We start from the raw sequence: 25,072 nt of genomic DNA on the forward strand, positions 1-25,072 counted from the left end.
TCAATCTCCAACAGAGGAATTTTCCCGCTTGGAAATCCCACATTTCTCATTGGTCAAGCCCAACCCAGAGAGGTGTGACTTTTCTCAGGCTTTATAGAGCCAAATTCACAGTGACCTCCCTCTCTTCTTCTTCTTGCTTCTACTGCTGCTTCTTCAGGTTTATGTGCGTGTGGGACCCCACCGGGGCCCATGGACGCCGGCAGGCCATGACCACACCCTGCTTTGTCTTCACTCTCCCAACAGAGTCAGACTGTACTTTCTTCATTCCTACTCGGAAGAAAATTTCAACTTTACCATCACTGAATGGGCAATCATCAACTCTTGGCCTTCTCGGTATCTTCGGGTTGCTGTCCTGTGCATGAAGTCATCGACTGACGGAACCAATGAGATCATCTTCAAAGACGTCGCACACTGCGGTAGACGCCTCTTAATGAGGTGCTTTGAAAGAAGAAAGCTGATGGTTCTTTTCATAGTTAAATTAATATTTTCCATAGTTTAATTTCCTGCTTCCAGTTTCATTCTGTCACTTACCATTTTACATGGAGTATGTGTGATTGTATGTATGTGTGTTTAGATTAGTTGTGTTTGTGATTTAGTTAATAAAACTTGTGCACAACACGTATATAGCATCTTTAGCATTTAGTAGAAACACCATTTGCTAATATGACCTGCTACAAATGAGATGTATAACCAGACATCAGCTTCTGGCAGCATTTTTGAGGAATCTTAGGCTATTCTTCATGAGCAATGGCCTCCAGTTCAGTAATATTGGGTTTGCATGCTGCAACTGCCTTCTTCAAATCCCACCAGAGATTTTTTTATGGGGTTCAAGGCAGGTGACTGTGATGGCCACTGTAGAATCTTCCAGGACTTCTTCTGCAACCAAGTCTTGGTGGAATTTGAGGTATGCTTGAGATCATTGTCCTGCTGAAAGATCCAATGACACCCAAGCTTCAGCTTCCTCACTGACGGCATGACATTTTCTCCTAGAATTTCCTGATACTTCAATTAATTCATCTTGCCTTCCACACACTGCAGGTTTTCCACACACCGAGCCACCACCATGCTTAACTGTAGGAAGAGTGTTCTTTTAAGCATGTTTCATTCTTCTTCCTCCAGACATACAGCTGATCCATAATTAATTTTGTTTCATCGCTCCACTGAACAGAATCCTAAAACGACTGTGACTTATTTATATGATTTTGAGCACTTTTCTTGTGCTTTTGGATCAGTAGTGGTGTAAGTCTTGGATTTCTTGCATGCATTTAGTATGCGCCTTACTGTGCAAGCTGAAACCTGTTGCCTGTTGCCACCAAGTCTTGCTGCAGGTCTATTGCAGTCTGAACCTGCCTTCTCAGAAATCTGGTTGCAGCCATTGATAGCTTCCTTTTTCTGCCCTGCCCAGATAGTATAACCACTGTTCCTTTAAAGGTCCCATGACATGCTACTTTTTGTAGGCTTTAATATAGGCCTTAGTGGTCCCTAGTACTGTATCTGAAATCTCTTTCCAAAAATTCAGCCTCGGTGCAGAATTATAGCCACTACAAGCCAGTCCCAGAATGAGCTTCCTTCAGACAGGCCGTTTCGGTGTCTGTAGCTTTAAATCCTAATGAGGAGGAGAAAGGCGGCGCAAGGTGGAGGGTGGGTGTGGCCTTGACCATCTTGCGCAACGGTACCGTGGCGTGCATGTTTACGTTGGATATAGCAATGGCACGAAGACACGCAGTCTTTCAAGCATTTCAGTTTGACCCAGAATCTGATCCGGATGGAGAAGCAACGGATGAAGAAGTTGCAACTCAGCGGCTCCAGCAGGACGTTTCCGAATGGTTAGTTTAAAATATTATGTCTGGATATGATACTTTATTCGGATGGTTTACAGTTATTATCATGTAGCTAACGCTAACCTACTGTTGTCTTTTCATGAGAGATCTGTAACATCTGTAATTTATCTTATTACAATTACATCATCAAGCTTTGCGATCTTGAAATGCGGATATCGCGCGCGCCATATAACCAACAGGAAAACGGTTATCCAAATAACAAAGAAGTGTACAACACTCGCGTTACAGTGTGTGTATTCACACACATTAGCTGCATAGCTAATGTTACAGCCACATTCTACTTGTAACAATCTAGGTAACCATAAACAGTAAAGCAACAAACTTGTATATCATTAGTTGACTTACTTGTCCGAGGTGTGTAGCTGAGCCAAAGAGAGTGATCCAGACTTTAGTTTCAGACGTTCAGCAAGCCAAAAGCCATGATATCTCTCGTGGACAAACTAAAATCGCGCGCGCGCGTTCCTACTTCCTAGCTCATTTTCTCATGGGCGGAAAATATTCTCTGGGCGCCTGGGCGGGCAAAGCAGAGAAAGGGGAGGTAACATTCCTCCTTATAACGTCACAAGGAGGAGATTCAAGATCAGCGCGATTGAGCTTCCATTTTCTCAAAGGCAGAGAAAGATAGCAAAAGCTCGATTTACACCGATTGAAATTTCTAGAAAATTGGGGACCATATACAGGCTAGGGGAACTCATATTAATGTTAAAAAACCTCAGAAAGTGGAAATTTCATGTCATGGGACCTTTAACTTTGAACTTGCAAACTATGCTTCCAACAATGTCTCTAGGAACATTTAGTGCCTTCACTATCTTTTTGTATCCTGTTCCTTGTTTGTACAGTGCGATGATATCTTCTCTTAACTTTTTGGCCCATTTTTTTGACTTGGCCATATTTCTATCATGTGCTCAACAAACCTAGCCTAGATATTTCATGTGTTCTAGCTCAAGCACACCTGATGCAACTAATGAAGGCCTTTAGTTGCATCAGATATGTTTGAGACAACACCTGTTTTGCAAATGTGTGCTGTTGTGAGGGATTCTATTTAGGGGGTTGAATAATTGTGAGGCTGCAGAAGTCATTAATAGTTGCAATTTCAGTTGAATTTGGGGAAACCACTTGAAACATTTGTTGTATTGAGCTATTTCAATTACTTTTGTTTGATTTGTTCACTGTAAACTGCTGAAAGTCTGTAAATTTTGCCAATAAACCTGATTTATTTGCAATGGGGGTTGAATAATTTCCATTTCAACTGCAATTATGAGAATCCCCATAGGAAAGGAAAATCTCTTTAATATCTCAGTTGCTTAACCTAGACAGCAATATATATATGAAGAGTTCAGATGCAAAACCCTCTAAATGCCATCTGAAATTTCCTCCTAGAATGATCATTTTTATGAAGCTCGTATATTTAAGTTCAGTAATTTCACTTAAATGGCAATGAAAATTACCTATTAATTGCCATTTAAGTGAAATTATAGAACTTAAATATACGAGCTTCATAAAAATTATCATTCTAGAAGAAAATTTCAGATGGCATTTAGAGGTTTTTGCATCTGAACTCTTCATATATATATATATATATATGGAAAAATCATATTTAATAAATTAACTTTTGTTGATCAGAATAAAATTAATTCATTTAATGCTGATTTTTTTTTTTTTTTTTTAAATGCGTAAGGAATCATTTTTGTAGGCCACATTGGTTCCCTCAACGAAAATCCAATTGGATTTTTCCATTTTAATATCCCTAACAACCTCTGTAGTACCATTTTGCCAGTTGTTAGAAATTTGTGTCTCGCCTTTTGAAAAAATCGCCTTTTTCAAATCACTTAAGTTTAAAACACACACACACACACACACACACACACACACACACACACACACACACACACACACACACACACACACATACAGGTTGGGTTTTACTGATGTATTTTATATTGTTGAATAAAACGTGAAAATATCTTGAGCTTGTGTTAACCAGACCTTACTTCAATCATTTAACCAGAAACCCATTAAAAACACATTGACTTGAGATGAAATCGGAAGTGCAACAATGCTAACTAATTTCTTGGTTTTAGTACTCATTCCTACAGCACTGCACTCTATTGCAATTCTTTAAAATCCTCTTCTTGTCATTTGCAATTCAAATTCCAATTTTAATATGAACTTTTCATCTCTCATTTTATGGCTTTATATTCGTATATCAACAATTGGCTTGTTTCTGTTTTGTATTTCTTAAGGAATTGTAGAAAAAACATCCAAAACAAAGTTGATTTTATTTTCTAGATATTCATAAAGAGCAATGTTTGATTGTATAGTGTTCACACGTCGCGGCCCTACAATTTCCCCATAAACAGCAGTATCTGCTTGTTAAGCTAAGAGAGGAGAAAGATTATACACAGTTTATCCTAATTGAAACATAATTTAGAACTCCAGAAAATCTCCTAAGCCTTGAAAGAGCAATCAACGAAAACTAAAATTTTCATCATCATCATGAGATAAATGTCTATCATAGTCCATGTTTATTTAACTCAATAACTCAATTGTTGTTGTTGCAGAAAAATGACTCCCTTTGCACAATGCTGAAACATCAGCAAACCATTCAGTGCTGTGTGAGCAAAGGCTTGTATTTATAGCGCAAGGGCCAGCGCCCTCATCTTCGCGTGATCACTGGGCCACAGCGGTGGCTGATCGGGACGTTACAAGCGGAGATGATTCTTGGAGACGGGGTGGAGGCACTGATTGACGTGTCAGCTTTTTTACTGGGGTGGATGGCCACGGCTGTCAGCTGGCGAGCATTTCAGCCCCTATGATGGATTATTTACAGCTCTTGCGCTGCTGTCACTCGCCACATCCTCCGAGCCGCTCCCGAACATTACATGGCCAATTATGCCACACTGGCCATTTTCTCATCTCAATCAAATTATCTCTACATTGTGTTTAATTTCAGTCGCAAAGACCTCAGCCGATTTTACATGGGTCTGTAGAAACAATATATCACCATGGGAGTCCTGTTGAATGGGCAAACAGGCTGCCATAAAGCAGTCTTTGGAAAATAGATAACACAGCTAGGGCTGGCTTTTTCGATTAAAGTGGAATGAAGGGTGAAGAATGAAATTACTCGTGCTAGTATTTCTCTTTAATTCATGCACTTTACTTAAATGGGAAGCTCGCTACTAAGACGTCTGCGGTGGCGAGAGGAGAAGTGCATTGTAAATTCATACATTTTCCTTTGACTTAGATGGAACCACTGCAGACCATTTTTCGACTGAATGACGGAAGATGTATTTACTTTTATTTGCGTACCTATTTATTTTTGCATGGGCAACAGCATCCAGAATGTCATTGATTGTTATTGATTCGCAAGGATGTTATGGATTAATGGAATTGTAATGATTATTACCATTACTATTACCATTACCATCAGCAACTTTTCAGTTCAGAGACTGAAAGCTTGCACTCCTTCAAACCGAAAAATTTCCTGCCTCGTTTGGAATTTGCATTTGGATTTACTTGTAGTTTTTGCCTGTTGCCTTGGGACCGTCTTATTTCAATGCCATGTATTTTCATTTATTTCTTTGCTATTAATGCTGCAAGTCTCCCAAAGAGGAATTTGATGAATAGTGACACAAACATGGCATGTGCTGATAAGCTTACAGTGGCTGGATTACTCCCATAATCCTCTTCCAGCTCGTGGTCCCATTACCCACTGCACAAAAACTCGTGCAGGGGTCACACACCAGGTCACGATTGCATTGTCACCACCCATCATACTTTGCTTCTGCCACCATCGGTCAGGTGCAAACAGCACTTTGTTGGAGTGTTAGATGATATCTGGGGACCTCCATCTTGTGGCAGATTGCTGGATGTTAGATTGATGTGGTTTTGTCGGGAGGAGAGAGACGACACACTGGCATCAAGTTCTCTGGTTTGAGCCCGTGGGGACCGGACTGAACTATTGCACTTATAAAGCGAGCTCTTGATTATTCAAAGTGTTGTTTTTTGAGTGGTGCAAGTGTGCTTGGATGTTACACAGGGAATAATGAAACAGAACTAGCATCCGAGGATTTTATGGAGTTGAACATGTGTTGGCATCTTGGGATGGGGATAGCTGAGAGTCAACCACTTTTGAGCCCCTAATGAGAAACTGAGCCTTGAGTGGATGGGGTTATGAACATTTCCACACATCGCAGATTGACAAAACAAGTTGCAGATTGTTGTTTTTTTCCTCATAAATGCTCATTCTTTGAGAACTAACATCCGACATTCAGGCTCATAAAACATAAAGTACTGTCTTATCAGCACAATACTGACAAGGATGCTGATAGAAGGAGGTTGAGACAATGTTTAGATATTTCACTAAACTTTCCTCTGTGTGAAAGGGGTGAAATTACAACCTTAGCATCTCTATTAGGGTCCTGCTGCACGGATCTTGTGTAGAGGAACAGAAAAGGTTACTTGTCATCAACATTTTTGTTTGCGATAGCATTTTAGTGTCATGTTAAAATAAATGTATACATTTTTAATGAAAGCCATAATGGGAATATTCCCATAATAGACCTTTTATAAGTTATAACGTTTCAAGAATAAAGTCGTAACGTTAAAGTTGTAATATTTTGAGTATAAAGCCAAAGTTATAAGAATATTCATTATGAGCCATATTATATGTATAAAGTTGCAATTAAAGTAACATAATATGTGACATTATTCTAAATCGCTTCACAATAAAAACATTTTACAAGACTTTCCCATTTGTAAGTTTCTTTTATATATTATGTTTTTATTATACATTTTACTTTTTACATTACTTTTAGTCTCATAATATTGCAACTTTAATCCCATATTGCTGTGTTGTAATTAGTGTTGGGCCGATAGACGATGCCAGACACAATGACAGACATCACGATGTTGAGCCGGCAGTGGACATGCACCGCTATGAACGTCTGTGTGGCGGTGCGCATTTTACTTTCGCTTTAGAATTATCGCGAATTCGGGGAGACACAACAACTAGAAAAACTCAACTAATTCTTTGCAGGTTAGCTATTTGCATTGGGTTTAAATCCAGAATATTGCCAAATAGGCGATTTTACATTTCGCTTTGAACCAAACCTTCCGCCATTGTAACGTGATAAATGAAATCTGCCTCCTGATGATGATCTATGCCGTGACTCTCTCGGCTCACACTGCATTGAGCAGACACGCTCAGTTTTTAATTGTAGTGTCTGTTCTCTAACTGAACTAAATGATTTTTATTACGCTACTATTAAAAAAATTTAAAACCACGGTCGGGGTTGTGCCACAGTGGGCAAGTGATGTAACCAGTGAATTAGAGACGGTAAAAGTATATAAAAAATTGTATATAATATTATTATCAAAGAATTACGATTTTGGGTAACACTTAACAATGTTTCATTTGTTAACATTAGTTAACTACAGTAGTTTCAATGAACTAACAATTAACAATACTTCTTCAGCATTTATTAATCTTAGTTAATGTTAATCTCAACATTTAATTAATACATTTTTAAGATCAAAAGTTGGATCTGTTAACATTAGTTAATGCACTGTGAACTAACATGAACATGAGCTTTTTTATTAACATTACCAACTGTAGTAAATTCTGTAAGAATATAGTATATTGCTCATTGTTACAGTAGTTCATGTTAGTTAATGAGACCTTAGTGTTAAGTGTTAAGTGTGTGTGTGTGTGTGTGTGTGTGTGTGTGTGTGTGTGTGTGTGTGTGTGTGTGTGTGTGTGTGTGTGTGTGTGTGTGTGTGTGCGTGCGTGCGTGTGTGTGTGTGTGTGATTTATATTTTTTTTTTTAAATTATGACATGACACTAAAAAGCTACTAGTTTGAGTACATACCCAGATTTAAAAATAATGTAATAAAAAAGAAACCAGCTCTGACCTTTTTGTAAATTACATGTAGGTGTGCAGAGTAAAAAAAAAGAAGAAAAAAAAATCTAATTTATCTTCTGCCTTTGCACTTGTTCCACACTTTGCTCAGTGTGGATCAAACATTGTAATGGAGAGAAATTATTTCCATGTTGCCCGCTGCAGCTTCTTGCCTCTGCTGTCAACACATGAGCCTGCGGGTAATTATTTGACTACATTATAATTATTTTATGTAAGGAGCTGCAAAGATAACTGGTTGGGTAAAGAAACATGGGAAATCCTGTCACTTCAACTAAGCAAGACTCAGCAAAGACAGGCTTGCTGTTTCAGCTGATCTGTCAAGAGTGCAGAAGCTTGATTATACAGTATAATCTATTAAAACACAGGTGATCAATAACTCTGATAGTTGCTTTTTGTCATGACACCCTGAAGCTTGTCGTGTTTACTCTAGCTCGCCCTTGAGGCCAGAGTACCAGTTTATAACCACAAATCAGCAGCATATTTACAGTGAGATCAGGACCAAATTATACAAGCAGTTCAGGGTAATTAAGCTAAAGGGGGATGTGAGAAGGATAAAGCCATTGTCCTCAGAAACAAGAGGCTTCTGACCTGTTTCCTTATAGGAACATGCTGTGCTCCATGTACAGTATATGAAAAAAATATCAATAAAAGGTGGTGTAAATTCTGTTGCATTAGCAGTACTTTTTTATTTCAATAATTTTTGTATATATATTTTTATTCTTTTTTTATTTTTTTATTATTGCATTTTTTATGGCAATGGCAATGCAAGTTATTTTTCTGCAACATATGTGGCCAGATATTTTTTTTTTCTCCTCAAACTACATGTCCACAATGGTTGTCATAGTAATAGCACAAATGTGTGTAAGTTCACCATGTGTTAGACTTTAGCAATGGATGTTTTGCCATTGATTTTTTTTTTGTCTCACTACAAATGGCAGAAAAAAACAAAAACAAACAAATCAGATTTTAATCACTCAGTGCAAGAGGCATTAACATAAGTCAGATTTTAACTGGATTTCAAAACACCTTTTACTCCTGTAATGTGATTTATTGCAAAGTAAAATAGGTTATTCAACAAGAGGAAAAAAAATTGGCTGGAATGTAGCCAGATCAACTGTAAGTTTGCTAAAACAATGCCTGCTATTGGTTAACATTATTCAGAAGAAGAATAAGAGGAAGTTACATTTTAATGGAAGATTCAAAAAAAAAAATGTCTTTAGAATAACATGCACCAATGAATAATTCAAATTAAGGCATTAATGTGCATTAAGAAAGTAAATGGGGACCATTTTAATTTTGTGTTGACTATAATAGGACTTTAATGTGATCCTGAGGATGTCCAATGATATTGTTTCGTATTTTGTTTTTTATTAGTTTAATTTTTTCCCCATGATTATGTAATTATGATTTCACAGCATACCCACATCCATTTTAGACTGGCCCTTTGTTATCAGAGACACAAGTGACATAATTATGAAGTGCGAACAAGTTGGAGTGTTTCTGTATGTCTTGTGTGTTGCTTTGTGCATTCATCATCCAAACCTCCGTTACAGGAGACACTGTGCTGCACCCTCAGAGAGATGATGGCATGATAAGTGTTTTGTGTGCTGTGCAAAGTCACACTACAGATGTGAGATGGGCCACCCTCCTGACAGACTCCACACAGTGGATGAATTATACATGACTAAAGCTGCATCTCACAGCGAGGCTGGCTGACATTAAAGCAAAATGGCAATTGTGACACATAACAGTTTTGATGTATTTAAAGCGCTCATGCTCGAGCAAGTGTGAGCTAAGTACATAACATGCTGGAATTCACTCTGAAGAATAATGTGCCATGTTGAGGAATTAATCAGTAAACTACCAGAGCTTTTTCTCCCTATTTTTTTTTGTCACATATGGCATTCGTGGTTAGCAGCACAGACTGTTTTTCTATGAGATCTTGTGTTGTCAACTTTGCCAAGAGCAAAAAATGGCAGCTCTTTTTCTTCTTCTTCTTCTTCTTCTTCTTCTTTTTTACTGTGCATAGTAATCTCATAATCAATAGAACTATGATAAATAATAATTGCACAGGAAGCAAAGTTTTGTTTAAAAGTTATAAGGACACTACAATGAGGAAGAACTTGTATCTTTTTAAAATATATTCTAAAGTTGAAAAGGGTCACTTGAATGTGAAAAATAGTATTTGTCTTTTTGCTCAGTAAAAAAAAAAAAAAAAAAAAAAAAGAAATATTCTTAAAACAACTTCAATTAGTTTGAGAAGCAAAATTGTGTAGGAAAATACTGTATACACTACCCTTCAAAAGCCTTAAGGTTGGTAAGATTTTTTAATGTTTTTGTAAGAAGTCTCTTATACAGCTTTGCAAAAATACACTAAAACAGTAATATTGTGAAATATTATTATAATTTAAAATAACTGTTTTCTATTATAATATGTTTTAAAATGTAATTTATTCCAGTGATGGTAAAGCTGAAGTGTAACCTTGAAATAAATGTATTTTTCTTAAGACATTGGCAAACTGTAAACTGTTTTAAGCATAATTTATCTAGATTTCATCTAGCATTATATTAGAGGTAATTTTTGTACAAACTGTCTGTTCACTTGATCCATTTCACCTGCAAACACATTCACAAGATGAAATATGGAATTTGAAATATAAAAAGTATGTCTCACCGTAGAAACTAAAACTTCTTGGCAAAGTTTCAAGTTAGGTTAAAATTTGGATGAGCTGGGTCACTTATGCGATAAAAAGAGGTGGTGCGGAGGCATCTTTGTGCGGTTTGTAGATGTCAAAGTTCACGTCTAATTCTGGTCATCTCTCTCTCTCTGGCTTTCTTTAATGAATATGCACCATCTCACCTTCCACTTCCAGGGCTCAGGCAGGTGGAAAATATGAGATAATAACAATAATCTTCATTCTATGAAAGCACCTGGTTGAAGGACATTGCTTTCACCATATAATTTAAACAACTGATTGTATTTGAAAGTGGATAGAGCTTGAATGTTTCTCCTTGAAGAAATTTCGTTTTTTTTTTTTTTTGTTTTTTTTTTTTTTTTCCTCTAATGTGAGAATTGTTAAAGGCAGGCCGCAACAACTCGGGCTCATTAGAAAGCAAGGAAAAGGAATAATACGAAGGAAATTAAAAGAGATGTGTGATTGTGGTTAACGGTAACTGCTTATTCTTCAGTGGGTTTTCACATTAGTGCAGGCGGAGATAGGGCTGGGCGATATGGCTGAAAACTGTATCACGATATAAGTGTTTCATATCGGTCGATATCGATAATTATTGATATTTTTTATGACATATTTAAAATAAGGACCAGTCCAGGAGACAAATACATTACATTTAAAGATTTTTTATTTTAAACTTTCTGATTATAATCCCATCAGTTATAAAGGCAGTAATGTCAACACGACCATGGAAAACACTCACTCAAATAATTAGTCTAAAATCTGAATGAACACTTAACAATTATCTCTTAACATTAAGGTGCAAAATTAAAGAATACGTAAGTAATGCTTTATAAAGGGGTGGGCGATATGGCAAACATATAATATTACGATTTTTTTCAGGAAAATCACGATTAATGATTTTATCATGATTCTTTTTTATGTGGGTTTTACTATTTTGTGGCTGTTTTTAAAATATGGACATTAGTTTGGCTGTAATGCTCAAAGCCTTAGGTAACAAAATGTAAAAAAGGGGCGAAGATAAAAAAGTTCTCATTATGTTCTTTGTTATTAAATATTAAGATCAAAGATACACATTACACGTACACACAACCTAATATACAGATTAAATAAACAGTGCTTTATGTTTTCAGCTACAGTAGGTGTATTTAGCAGTAGCATTGAAGAAAGTAATTAAATGAACAAATATGAAAATAAAACAAAACAACTTCACTGTATAAATTATATATTGATACTTAAAGCTACTATTAAAGTTATCAGTCAAGAGCAGTGAATGATTTTCTCTTTGCATTTTGTTGTTTTATTAACATTAAAGGGATAGCCCTGTTTACTGTTTGGATAGCCACATTCTTCAAAATATTAATATTTGAAAATATAAGAAGGAAATTAATACAGGTTTGGAACAACATTAGAGTGCGTAAATAATGAGAGAATTTTTATTTTTGGGTGAACTATCCCTTTAAAGACAAGCGGCAGCGTGTTTACTATTACTATACTGTCTCTTTAAGAGCTGCGCGCGACGTGTCTATTATACACGCATTTGACATGCAGATTTTCTCTCAATTTTCTCAAGTTTGCTTTCACTTTAGACATATCCGACTAGTTTATGTAAACCTTGTGTGTATATAACAGTATTAGCACAATAAGACTCGAAATATAGTCCAGTATCCAGGCGCTGGTAGACAGGCTTTTAGTGCATGTGAGCTTCACATGTACGCGCTGAGAAACACACACGTTAAAACAGCTCATAAGCACGCGAATAACAGAGAAACTGACGATGGTCTTGCATAATTTGCAGACGAAGTCTTGAAGTCTGGCGAGCTGACTTTTCCTGTTTTATCAACAATCGCTGTATCACTCCACGCCGGTTCTGTTACTGAAGAATCCAACACGAGACAACAATATTGCGCAACCATTGACTGGCTGTTGCGTGTCAACCCCCTACGTTGCAAGGCTACCAGAGAGTTGAGTGCCTTTGTTCATGCAACCAAATTTGCTTTCGCAACCTCTGGTTTCTTCCGACGAAGAAAACAAAAATTATCGAACGTTTTATCGAACGCATTTTTTATTGATATTGATTACGTGTCTATCGCGATACATATCGTTATCGTTTTATCGCCCAGCCCTAGGCGGAGACCTCTAGTACTGAGCTCTCTGAATGGGGAACTTAGGGACAACAATCTGGATGTGAATTCCTATGGTCTCCCCGTAAATCTCAGGGTTGATTTACAGGTGACAGCACTGCCAAGGAGTGGGAGTCACCGAGTGATCACGGGATTTGATCTCGCAGACTTTACTATTAAAGACTTTACTTTAACCCACTGTCATTCAGGGGTGTCGTTGCAGCTCCACAGCAAGTCAGACCAGATTCCCAGATATTCATATTCAGACTGTCATTTTGCAAGTTCCAAGTTTTGGTCTTTGAAATGCAATGACTGATTATTCTCCTCTGTGGTTGTTAAATCGATAGTTTACTCGTGACTTAATGAACGTTTTGTCCTTATTTTATCATATAATAAAAGCGAATGGGGTTTCTGGGAAGGTGTCAAACTTTCAAGAAAAGGGGGAAAAAAGTCTCATAGAAGTCTTCTGAAGCCATACGAATTAAGGTCCATTATCTTTTGTCAATAGTGTATCAATGTATATCAGTTAGGGCTGGGCACATTTTTTTTATTTTTCAATAAATTTTTTTTTTTTTTTTTTTTTATGTGGTCGATTCGATATCTCAAAAAACATGAATCAATATTTTTTCCCTATGTATTTTTTGCAATCATTGAACGTAAGATCTGATTGATGTTAATTTTTATCTTCTCCACTAGATGTCATCCTCTAATTTACCTAGCGCGTTGTTATTCATTCTGTGCTGAACATGGCGGATGCAGGTGCGGCTTTCAGCTTGAAAGATGTTTCGGACAGTTGAAAGAACTTTCACTGTCCCGATCGGACCAGTGCTGCATGGTCACGGAAGTTTATCATTTGCATGCATTTTCAAGCCTTACCAATTTAAGCACTGAAGAGAACTCGTGCACAATGTGTGAGAAGTTTTGTGTGCGCACACAGCTGCGCATCTCAGAAAGCGTGTGTGATGAAGACGAGCCCACCAGCTCGTCTTCAGGGAGAAATGTGAGTCTGTGAATGAATGTAAAAGGATGGCGCACTCGCAGAAGCACTTCGTGCAAGGTGGAATTTATTTACAGTGCCAATAAGAAGACCGTCCACAGTGAAGTATATACAGGTGCACAAAAAAAAAAAGAAAAACCCTAAAAAGTACAAAAAAATAAAAATAAAGAAGAGAACTCTTCAACAAAAAAACGTATCTACAGTACACCTGTACACAAAGGTTTTGGTCGCTTGAGGCACCACAGTTGCACTTTCGCTTTCCGATTTGGTTAACAAGTCCTGACTTCAGGTTTGGCCTTGGCTTAAATAGGCCAAACCCCGCCCCTTTTTATGCCACACCAATTCCCGGAACATATAACAATTAATACACATACAAATACTTCATCTATTTGATTATCCGTATTAATCCATTCCCAATATATATATATTAATAATAAACACATAATACCTTCACACTTAACACATAATTTTCCATTTGACTACACACATGAACACCTATTCACACTAGACAATGGTTTCATCAGCTTCCGGTTTCGATGCGCCAGCGCGACCCGGCCATGACGTCATAAACGGCCGCCACTCGATAGTTCGCGTCGGCCGATTGCGCCGGAAGACTGACTACGCCCACACAGACAAACAACCCAGACCAAACAACCAGACAGTGCAATGTAAGTGTATGAAATGACCGGGGAATGAATATGGAAGGGAGAGTGGAGAAATGGATGAATGTCCATGTGCTATCATCATCGCGTGTGCACCCGCTCCTATGATAGCGGCCATGGCAGGGAGGAACGAGATGTAGATGAATGAGGTCAGTATGTATCAGGGTTTCCGTTGTCCGGTAATTGCCGGACATTGACCGGAAAAAAAATGAAATGTCCGACAAAATTAAATCTCTCCGGTCAAATTGTCCGATTAAAATTGCCTTATAATCCCGCCCCCCTAACACAATCTGAATTTGAGAATAAGCATAAAATGTAATAAAGCAAAAATACACCGACCTTTGGCTATGTTATAAAGGAACAGGCTCTACCGTTTGAAAGTTTTTAAACATTATTACATGGCTTGGTTGAATTCCGATGTGGAATGCGGTCTGTTATTTCTTGATTTCAGACGCTGCGAAGCACTAGCGGCGCCAGGATTTTGAGGTGCACCTCCAGAAAACTGGATGGGCCAGTTAAAATAAGCCAAAAAATATATAAAAACGGGTTCCCCTTCATCTCCGTTTCAGCGCTTTTCTGGGCACTGAGGGCAGTGACTCAGTAGCCTACCTGAATTTAATGCGTATAGGTAAAAAAAAAAAAAAAACTTAAACAGGATTTTTTTGTTGCTTTTTTAATACAATTACAATTTCATTTAATTTATTGTTTAATAAAATTATAGGCCTATTATTTTTAGTTTATTAACAGCAACAACAGCTGTAAAGATGAAGTTGACGATCGTCATCTCCGTAGTGAATGCGCCTATAGAGAGAAATGCACATCATGGATTACATAATCAGAGAGTAGCCTATTTCTTTTCGTTTTAAATTGTTAAAAATACATTTCAAGCTTTAAGATACATTTCATGTCTGTGAGGCCTACGTTGAGTTTCGTTAAATTAGGATGAGATGCGCTCCTGTTCACGAGCAATGCAAGTGACCGAGGCGCCCACGCATGATTAGGCCTATCGTCTGCTATATTTTGCTGCTTATTTATTAAATACAGGCAATTGGTTGATAAAAAAATTATTAAAATTAAGATACAATTTATACAAAACGAAATTCACTTCAAAAAAGTCATTCTACAAAACCAAACTTAATTAAGTGGTCAAAATCATGTCTGACCCGCTCCATGTCTCTCGATATTGCGCATCATATCTTACTCGTGCAGTTCACTTTTCATAATCAACATAAATTAAAAAAATAACATTATAATATTTTAACAAATATTAAACTAAATCAGCTCATTTAATGGCTACAACAGGTATAGTAGACCTAGACTCTCTATTTGTACAAATTGCTGCACATTCATTTTATTCTGAATTTTGCACACATAAGTTGAAAGGCATTTGTTTGTGCATGCATAGCAAAACATATCTGCAACATTTATCAAGTTCACTGATAATTATGGGCGCATTTATTAATTATTATCTTAATGAATAATGAAACAAGGACGAAGCATATAAACTGCGCTGTTTGTTCAGAATGGAATGGATCGCAAATAGATCCGAATGAAGAAACGTAGGCTACATAACCATAGTAGAAAATGGGTCTCGAGTGTTCCTACAGAGAGGGGGTTCTCGCTGCAGAATCGGATCAAGACGAAGCAGCGAAGTCGCCTTGCGGGTTACGCGGCTTATGCGCATTGCAAGTTGTGGAGAGACACTGGGAAGTTCGCTTGAGTAAAAACAATAGGCTTCAGATATTTTATGTGGGGAAGGGGGATTGGTTTGTTAAACTATGAATGTGAAACCATAAAAAACAATTGCCGTTGATTGACGCCAATCGGACGTTCATATTTTTTTTCCGTTTTTTTTATTTGAAAGTTAGGCTAATAAACATGTTGCTTTCGGCCTGATTATGTCATTTTTTAAGTTACATAGCCTTCCTCCAGTTTTCCTCAACTTGACTAATTATGAGGCAACATTTGACCGGCATATCTTCAAAATGTCCGGAAAACGAAACCTCTGCCGGTCACTTTGACCGGCACCATTTTTTTCTAGCGGAAACTCTGGTATGTATGTGTGTATATATGCGTGTATGTGTGTGTGCCAGTGCTGCTTCCCCAGCGGTGGCATCTAATGTGACTTTATCACATCACCTTCCCCCTCTCCTAGCCGCGTACTGGCCGGAAACCTGGACAGGTAGTCGGCTACCATGTTGAGTCTGCCCGGTCGGTGCCGTATCTTGAAGCAGTACAGCTGCAGGGCGAGGTACCACTGTGTGACTCTGGCATTGTGGTCCTTCATGGACTGAATCCAGGTTAGGGCCCGGTGGTCGGTTTCTAGATCAAACTCTCGACCAAGGAGGTAGTAGCGCAAGCTGTCCAGGGACCACTTGATGGCGAGACCGCTTCTCGACCGCCGAATATCTAGTTTCCCTGGGCAGTAGTTTACGGCTGAGGTGAACAACTGGCCTCTCTTCTCCAGTGCTTCCCTGGACAAGGACCACACCAGTCCCCGTTGCTGACGCGTCTACTTGCACAAGGAACCTCTGAGAAAAGTCTGGACTCTGCAGGACTGGGCTGGAGCACATCTTGTCTTTTAGCGTTGTGAAAGCTGTCTCGCAGTCATCTGTCCATCTAATAGGGTTCTTCACCGGTTTTGACAACAGGTTAGTCAGGACAGACAAATAATAAAACGAATTCTCTTTCATGCCTCCTTGCGCCTAAACGGTAAAATTCACACAAGTTATCTAAAAGAATATGTACAATGTCGTTGTACTATTGTGTTTATGTTGTATTGCAAAACAATTTTGCTTCTATTGAGGAGGGATACAGGTAAGGTTTGGGACAGGTTTGGTGGTATGGGTAGGTTTAGGGGTAAGGGGTAAGGGAATGGTCAACAGAGTAATTATAGATGTAATTATAGAGATTAATTACATGCAGGTATTTTTAAAAATATAGGCCTAAGTAAATCGTAAAATCATGAGTACATTGTATCAAATGATTAATTTAAAGGTTACAACATAGTGGGACCATTTTATCTAACATAACATATGGGTGTATAATACGCTGGGGATGCAGGGAAACGTGTCACCCTCACTTTTAATAAAGGGTAAACTTTTCCCTGCACTTTCTTCAGTCAAGTGTGTTCATATTTCCATGGGCCAACGTTAATAAATCTAGACTTAAATTTAAATTAACAGACAAAATGAATTAAGTTGTAAAGGGTGTAAAGGTACACACAACTGTTCAGTTCGTACCTTGGTTTTGAAGTCACGGTACAGTTTGGTGCAGCAGGGGGGAGAAAACTGCTTTTGTTTTTTTTAAACAGTGGTTTACTGTCTTTACGTTAATTAAATTTTAGTGCATATATAGTGCATATATTTAGCGATAGAGTTCATTTTTCTAGCGAACTAACAAGCTGTGGACACTGAATGATTTACCCGAGGTAAATGCTATGTGACATTGTTTACAAGCTGTTTTATTATTAAAAATCTGGTAAGGTTTTAATACATTGGTTGTTGTATGTACCACGACAGTCCGGAAATTATTAATGTCTTTCTGCCGCTAAAACACTGATTGAGCGATTACACCAGATACGATATGTTTCGGTTAGTTGTACTGTATTTTTCAGCATACCTTCAGATGTTCATTCATGTTTATTCTGTAACTTGTATTAAAAGAGGAAGAGATGATCACGTTCACTCACACAATAATAATCTCAGACCCCATTTCCCATTCACAGTACATTCTTTAACATTTTTCCTTTTGTGTTTGATGGAAGAAAAAAAGTGGTGAAAATGGTGAACTATCCCTTTAAGGAACATCAGACATGTAGGTCTATTTGCTAATTTCCTGAGCCTGATTTTGCCCTGGAGATGACTCTGTTTAACTTGGACAGATCTTTTGCTTAAGGATTTTCCTAGATTTCAGTGTGAGCATCTCAATCTCGTCTGTGCAAACTTTCAGCTCGCTGCCAGAATCAATACCTTCCTCCTTGGCAATGGATGGCACAACTCTCACCATCAACTTAAATTGCATATTCAACAAAGAAAAAAATCAGCATGGATGCAAATATTTAGCATTTTACCGTCTAATATAGAGAGATATTTGATTGGGTCAAGCACACTCTGTAACAACCTTGAACTTTTTCTTGGCATTAGGACAAGCCTTAGAGGTGCATCTTAGTCTAGTAGAAGTTATGCCAAATGCTTTAATTAGGCTGAACCATCTGCCTCGGAGTCAAACTTTTGACTGTATATACACAGTCACATACACTTTTTGTGAGTTACTATAATGACCTCATAAAGCCTCAGACATCAACATGATTAGGCCATGTCATCATGACCATCATGGTTGTAAACTTTGAGGCGATCCTGACCTCCCTGGGGCCCTAAGCAAAATTTTGTTAAGGGGCCCTCATACCTGACCCATGAGCCATGTAAACCATTTGCCATTGCCACACAGTCACACCTGACACCCCAGTGCTCCCACTACAATCCTCCCTCCTTTAACTAGTACTAATGAAAATGTAATTCCGGATATCAGAAATAGACATTGTTACTAGAAAAAGATATTATAAACTAGATATTCTTAATATCAAGAATTCACATTTTAAATAGTACAAATTTAATTATTGATATCAAAAATGCATCCTGTGACTGAATAAAAGCTAAAATGGCTTGCCATAGCATGTCACTGTGTTTTAAATGATAAAAGCAATACTTGATGGTTATTATTTACTGAGGGATGTGCATCCATATTGACCAGAATGTCCAGCTAATCAACATTTTAAATGCAGTATAGCCTATAAATCAATAGTCAATGTCAATACATTGCTTTGCATCTTGCTTTATTGCAGAATTGTAACTAAACTGACTTGGAGACTTGATAAACATTGTCTTGTTTTAAAAGTATGTGCGTCTTTAATGAGGAGTGCCATCAAGCCCATATTGTACTGGTCCCCACATTTTTTGCTGGAAAGGGCACGTTACATTTCGTGCACGCGCATATGAACATGTCAACGAGCGATGCGGTTATCTTTTCCTAGCTGCAGTTTATAAACAAACACCGTTGCCCTTTGTGTCTATCAAACGTAATAAATAGTTGTATTTCACTCTCACTTTTTTTGTCAGACACAGTTACAGAACACAGCCCTGGAAGTGGCCGGCATTAGCAAGCAAGACACAGACAGACCAAAAGATGCACTGCCCAGCTGGGTTAGAAAGACAGACTTGAGAGAGATGCACATCAACTTAACTTTACTGTTCTTTGCTGACATCAAACTTGGAGAGGAGAGAATGCAAGTCTGCCTGATTGCTGTTCCCGCAATTCACTCTCATAGTGTTTTTTTTCTCTCTCTCTCTTTCCGTGACCATAAGGTCTCATCGATGTTGTAAACTTTTGTTGTAAACTTTTTCTCATCGATGTTGTAAACTTTGATTGACGCGCTTTGACACGAGGGGGAGGCGGGGCCTTGAGTAATTTGCGGAGCCCTACGCAACTTGCGTAGTGTGCATATAGGGCTGATCGGCTCTGCATGTCATTAATACTAACAGCGGGCACTTTATGTCTACTACTGTTTGAGTGTCAAAAGGTGGTCATGTACTTTTTTTTCTCGATGAAGGCTTCTTGTTAACATATTAGGCTGATTTAAGGAGTTTCATAGGTAATTTTAACATCAGTTACTAAGCTAATGTTTACACATGGCACTTGTGTAGGTAAGACTGGGGGTGTTTTAATACTTTCAGTTTAGAAATGTGCTTTTTCTCTGAAGCATTAAAAAGTCTTTATTGCATAAAACAAATATTTATTTTTTTCAAAATTTTTCCTGTTTAATATGTGGTTTTGGATTAAAATGTGTATAATAGTTACGTTTTTTTTATTTATTAAAATCTTAATGAAGTTAAGTGTGGTGGTGAGGAATGACATGTTTTTTTATTAGTGTTACCACCCACCTTTGTTGCACTCATTAACATGGTTTAATGATAAGCAGTTTAATTCTGAATTAATTTGTTGCAGATAAATATGGGAATTTTGAGTATAAGTTGGAATATCAGTTCGATTCACATGGTTAAAAAACTACAAGTTAAAAGCCAGATGTGTTACAACACTCCCCAGTCTCTCCTATCTACTACAGTGCTGGTCAGAATTATTTGCCCACTTGGTAAATATGATCAAAGATGGCTGTAAAAAATTAATCTGCATTGTTTTTCCTTTTGATATTTTTTTTTTTTTTAAATACAAAAATATAACCTTTTATTGAAGTAAAATAATTGAAAGGGGGGAAATCACATTATAAAATAAATGTATTTCTCCAAAACACATTGGGAACAATTATTTGCCCCCTTTTATTAAATACTTTTTGCAACCTCCTTTTTCCAAGATAACAAAAGGAGTCTTCTCCTATAATGCCTGATGAGTTTGGAGAACACCTGACAAGAGATCAGAGACCATTCCTCCATACAGAATCTCTTCAGTTCAGTCCACTCATTTTCTATAGGGTTCAGGTCAGGGACTGGGGTGGCCATTGCAGATGCTTGGTTTTGTGCTCAGTGACCCATTTTTGTTTTGATTTCGATGTTTGTTTTTGGATCACTGTCCTGTTGGAAGATCCAAACATGGCCTGTTACAAGATTTCTAGCACAAGCTGTCAGGTTTTGATTTTTTATTTGTTGGTATTTGATCAAATCCATGATGCCATGTATCTGAACAATATGTCCAGGACCTCTGGCAGAAAATTAATAATGCCCACAGCATTAAAGATACAGCATAGTATTTCATTTTACACATGGGGTTCTCCAAAATCATCAGGCATTTTAGGAGAAGACTCAGAGCTGTTATCTTGGAAAAGGGGGGTTGAAAAAGTATTTAATAAAAGGGGCAAATAATTGTTCCCAACGTGTTTTGGAGAAAAACATTTATTTCATAATGTGATTTCAATCCACTTTCAATTCTTTTACTTCAATGAAAGGTTAGATTTAATAAAATATCAAAAGGATTAAGAATGCAGATTTATTTTTCACTGCCATCTTTGATCATATTTACCAAGGGGGCAAATAATTCTGACCAGCACTATAATGATCAGTGATGAAGACCCCCAGCATAAAGCCCACAGAGCTCTGTTTGACAAGTATAGTCTTCTTGTACCAATTGATGAACATTTGTTATGCCTCTTGTCTCTTTAGTAATTATAAAGTTTATTAGGTGGTTGTGGAAGATTAAAACACTATTAACGCTGTTCCAGCCGTCAGATTCTCCTGCTGTTCCCTTTGTTTATGACCAAAAATTTTTTATGACATCCACATTTGGTCACCTAAACAATTATGGTTAATGAAATGCGGTGCTGGTTCAGTGGGCAGGAGAAACATTGGTGAAGGGTACTTTGTTCTTGTGTCATGTTGGTGTGGAGAGAGAGAAGCAAAGATCAGACACAATGGGAAGAACAGTGTGTAGATACATATGGGGACAGACAGAGAATATAAAACTGATATTTTTACAGGCTGTAATACTATGCCTCTGTTATGGATGTCAATTTTATTCTGTTTATTAATTTCATAAACCTTTGCCTTGTCCCCTATTAAAACTTTGAAGAGAAATCATTGAAAGTTCAATGGGAACCCTGTAGCTGTCAATGCTTTTATAATAAATGAAACACATGACTGGAGGAGTCAGTTCACTCCCTTCCAAATAATTCAGTTTCTAAGTGGCTAAATGTTTCTTTCTTTTTCTCTAGGTGGTGGAAACCAATCTCGTGGCTTTTGACTGTCACTGGATCATCATAAATGAGGTGGGTTCTTTCTAACAATTTTGTAAGAAATCCAGTTTATTCTTCTTGTAAGCACATTTGAATATATTTGCATCTTTACATACCGATTTGTCTAAGTGAGAGGCGGACAATGGCTCATTCTGAGCCTGAAGAAGATGGCCAGATAAGGACAAATTACAGCACAATGATTTAAATTAGATTTGGCAAGAAGCTAAAATAATTTAGCGCTCCAAAATAATTCAGCGCTTTCCTTAACGAATAAAACATTTTTCTAAAATGATCCTGTGACAAGGAGAAGACAATGAAGATATAGACTTTGAACCCATCTGCCTGAATTACAGCCATTTCAATAGCTTAAAAGTCAATCTCTATGGTAACCTCTATTAATCTCTCTGGTTTTATTTAAAAAGGCCATACAAATCAGTTTTATTGGTATTTTTAAATAATGGACTTCAGTGCACTATGAAACTGTACTGTAACAAATTCACTTCCCAGGCCAAAAACACCTTGTTCTGAATTACAACCGTTTAAAGCCGGCTAGACTCTATGTTTAGAAACTAGGCTTAACCAGTAATGTTGTGGTATTTTTTTGTGGAGACCAGAAGAACTAACTTAGTGTAAAATAAAGGAAAGTCCAACTAGGGCTGGGCGATATGGAGCAAAAAATATATCTCGATATATTTTGCTATATCTCGATATACGATATATATCTCGATATCTTTACAGGAAAAATAACCCCCCAAAAACTACTGCAAAAACAAATATGCCAAATACCACAGTCTTTTTTTATTGAAGTGCAAATTGGTAGGCTGTTCATGTAGGAACAAAGTGCTTCTGCAACATAAAAAAAAAAAAATCCCTGTATACAAAAATAATAATTTAACTGTAAAATAAAGGAAGAAATAATACATATTGCACTATTTTTAATAAACCTGTATAGAAATATCATTACTAATTTTGGCAAATAAATAAAAAAAATGCCATATATCCCCCAAAAACTGCACAACTGTAGAGTAAAACATTAATTAAAAAAGTGATAAAAATGCATCTAAAAATTGACATGATTGTTACAAAATCACACTGTCTGGGGCCTCTGGGGAACTCAGAACAACTGCTAGCATAAAGTTTAAGGTAAAAATAACTGCCATTAAATTATAGTATCTGACTACTATGCAATTAGATAAACTGTTCATTCATTACATCACTTTACCTCTGTCTTTATCCACCTTTATCTTCTTCTCTTCTTTTCGGCAATGTATATAGCAGAATAGGTAACTTAGGCTAATGCTAATTTATAATGTGTCATGTAAATTCGGCCATCCGTCACAATCAGGAAACTTTCACCGTGTCTAGACCTGGCGCGAGCTGCCAGGCCCGTTTCTAAGGGAGCATGTTAAGTGTGAGTGTGTTAAGCGCCCTCAAACAAAAGCAATGCGGCGAGAGGCGACGCTACACAAAAAAATACCAACAACAACTGATCGCGCACGCGCGCTGTTTCTGACGCACTTCAAGCACTCGCTGGGCGGGGAAAGATTGATGTGCCTGACCGGACTCGGGGGACTTGAATGAGACAACACGCGAGGGCGGGGGCGAGCACAGCACAGAGAAGGCAAACAAGCAAATTGGCGAAATCAGAATTAAATATAAACAATATATCGATATATACGATATGTCAAAATCCATATCGAGTTTAAAAAATATCTCGATATATCGTAAATATCGAGATATCGCCCACCCCTAAGTCCAACAAACATTTGCTGTTCCTTGATGTGTGTATAGCACCAGCCACTGTGCAATTTTTTACAAAGTGAGGAAAATTTGGCTTAATTTTTTTGCATATGTGATGCGATCTGGAAAACCCATCACATGGTGAAATTGTACTTATTACAGTTTTGATACCACATTAAATTTGGTTTCAAGCACTTTCCAAATCTGTTTTTATTTCTTTCATCGTTTGTTGGTAACAAACGTTATGGTTATCTGAAGTCGGCTGATCGCTATGATTTTCAGGAACGGAATTTTGAGAAGAAAAAAAAATGTATCGCTCTTTTTTTATTGCCTTTTTTCACATCACATATTTTAGAAATCATCATAGATTAGGTATCATTCAAAAGCTTGCAAACTCAAATTTCATTCTGTGAAAACGAGAGGCGAGCAAGACCTTTTAAGCGAGCAGCTACTTCAGACTCCGTTGTTCTCTTGTGCTCCTCTCCGCAATGTCCGCCTCTCATGATAACCTTGGATAAAAAAACACACAAAAAAACTTGCGTGCCGTTGTAGTTTACACAGGACTGGCGGGAAATGCGCATTGATATACCTTTATTCTAGATGTTATGTGGTTTATTTTGATAGGTGAACTGCCTTTGTAGTGTTAATGGTGCGTTCAAGTCATCTCGTTAAGATCGTATTTATGAGTTGAGCGCACATGAACACCACCACAATGTCGTAAATATAAGTGGGAAGCTCAGGATTTTCAGGAGTTTGGGGCGTGTCACTGAGAAACATGGCGGAATACCACAATACTTAAAGGTATTTAGCAGTGATATTGCTTGACTTTTCTATTTACAGCGAAGTAAGCTAATTGCCTGCACAGAATATGATGGCATTATTATACAATATAGCCTAATATGTAACGATAAAGTTTGCACGTGGCTTCATAAATTAATTAAAAACATAAAAAAACAAAGCACACCTGATGCACATTTATTTGTTCTTCATTTTCTAGAACTAGAGTTTAAGAAACTTGCTCTATTTTTGTGTAATTAATTAAGAGAAATTACACCGCCATCTTACTCTGACGGATCTGCCATGACATATTAAATGGGGGACATCAGAGATCTGCCATGACATATTAAATTGTGACCATTTCTGGCACAAATATTTTGACTAACATTAAAGGAGCCCCTTTAGTGAGTCCAAACATCCCGTTACAAAAATAGATAACACCGAAAAAGTCCGTTTTTGAAGCTCCAAAGAGCGCATCTATCCATCATAAAAGTAATCCATACAGCTCCAGTGGGTTAAATAACGTCCTTCTAAAGCAAAGCGAAGCGTTTTTGTAAGAAAAATATCCATATTTAGAAC

The 25,072-nt window shown here is 37.4% G+C and overlaps 1 protein-coding gene across 1 annotated transcript in view; it reads left to right on the top strand.

Annotated features, from left to right (window-relative positions):
* grid2 (glutamate receptor, ionotropic, delta 2) overlaps positions 1 to 25,072 on the top strand; it is a gene marked incomplete at both ends in the record, with an annotated part of 472,158 nt that overhangs the window by 307,079 nt on the left and 140,007 nt on the right. Inside the window, one exon of the mRNA XM_081348596.1 lies at positions 21,956 to 22,009. Coding sequence (XP_081204722.1) covers positions 21,956 to 22,009 — 54 coding nt within the window. The remainder of the gene's footprint in view (positions 1 to 21,955; positions 22,010 to 25,072) is intronic.

This window comes from Scardinius erythrophthalmus (assembly GCF_964197995.2).
Source record: "Scardinius erythrophthalmus genome assembly, chromosome: 20".
In the NCBI taxonomy this organism is placed as follows: domain Eukaryota; kingdom Metazoa; phylum Chordata; class Actinopteri; order Cypriniformes; family Leuciscidae; genus Scardinius; species Scardinius erythrophthalmus.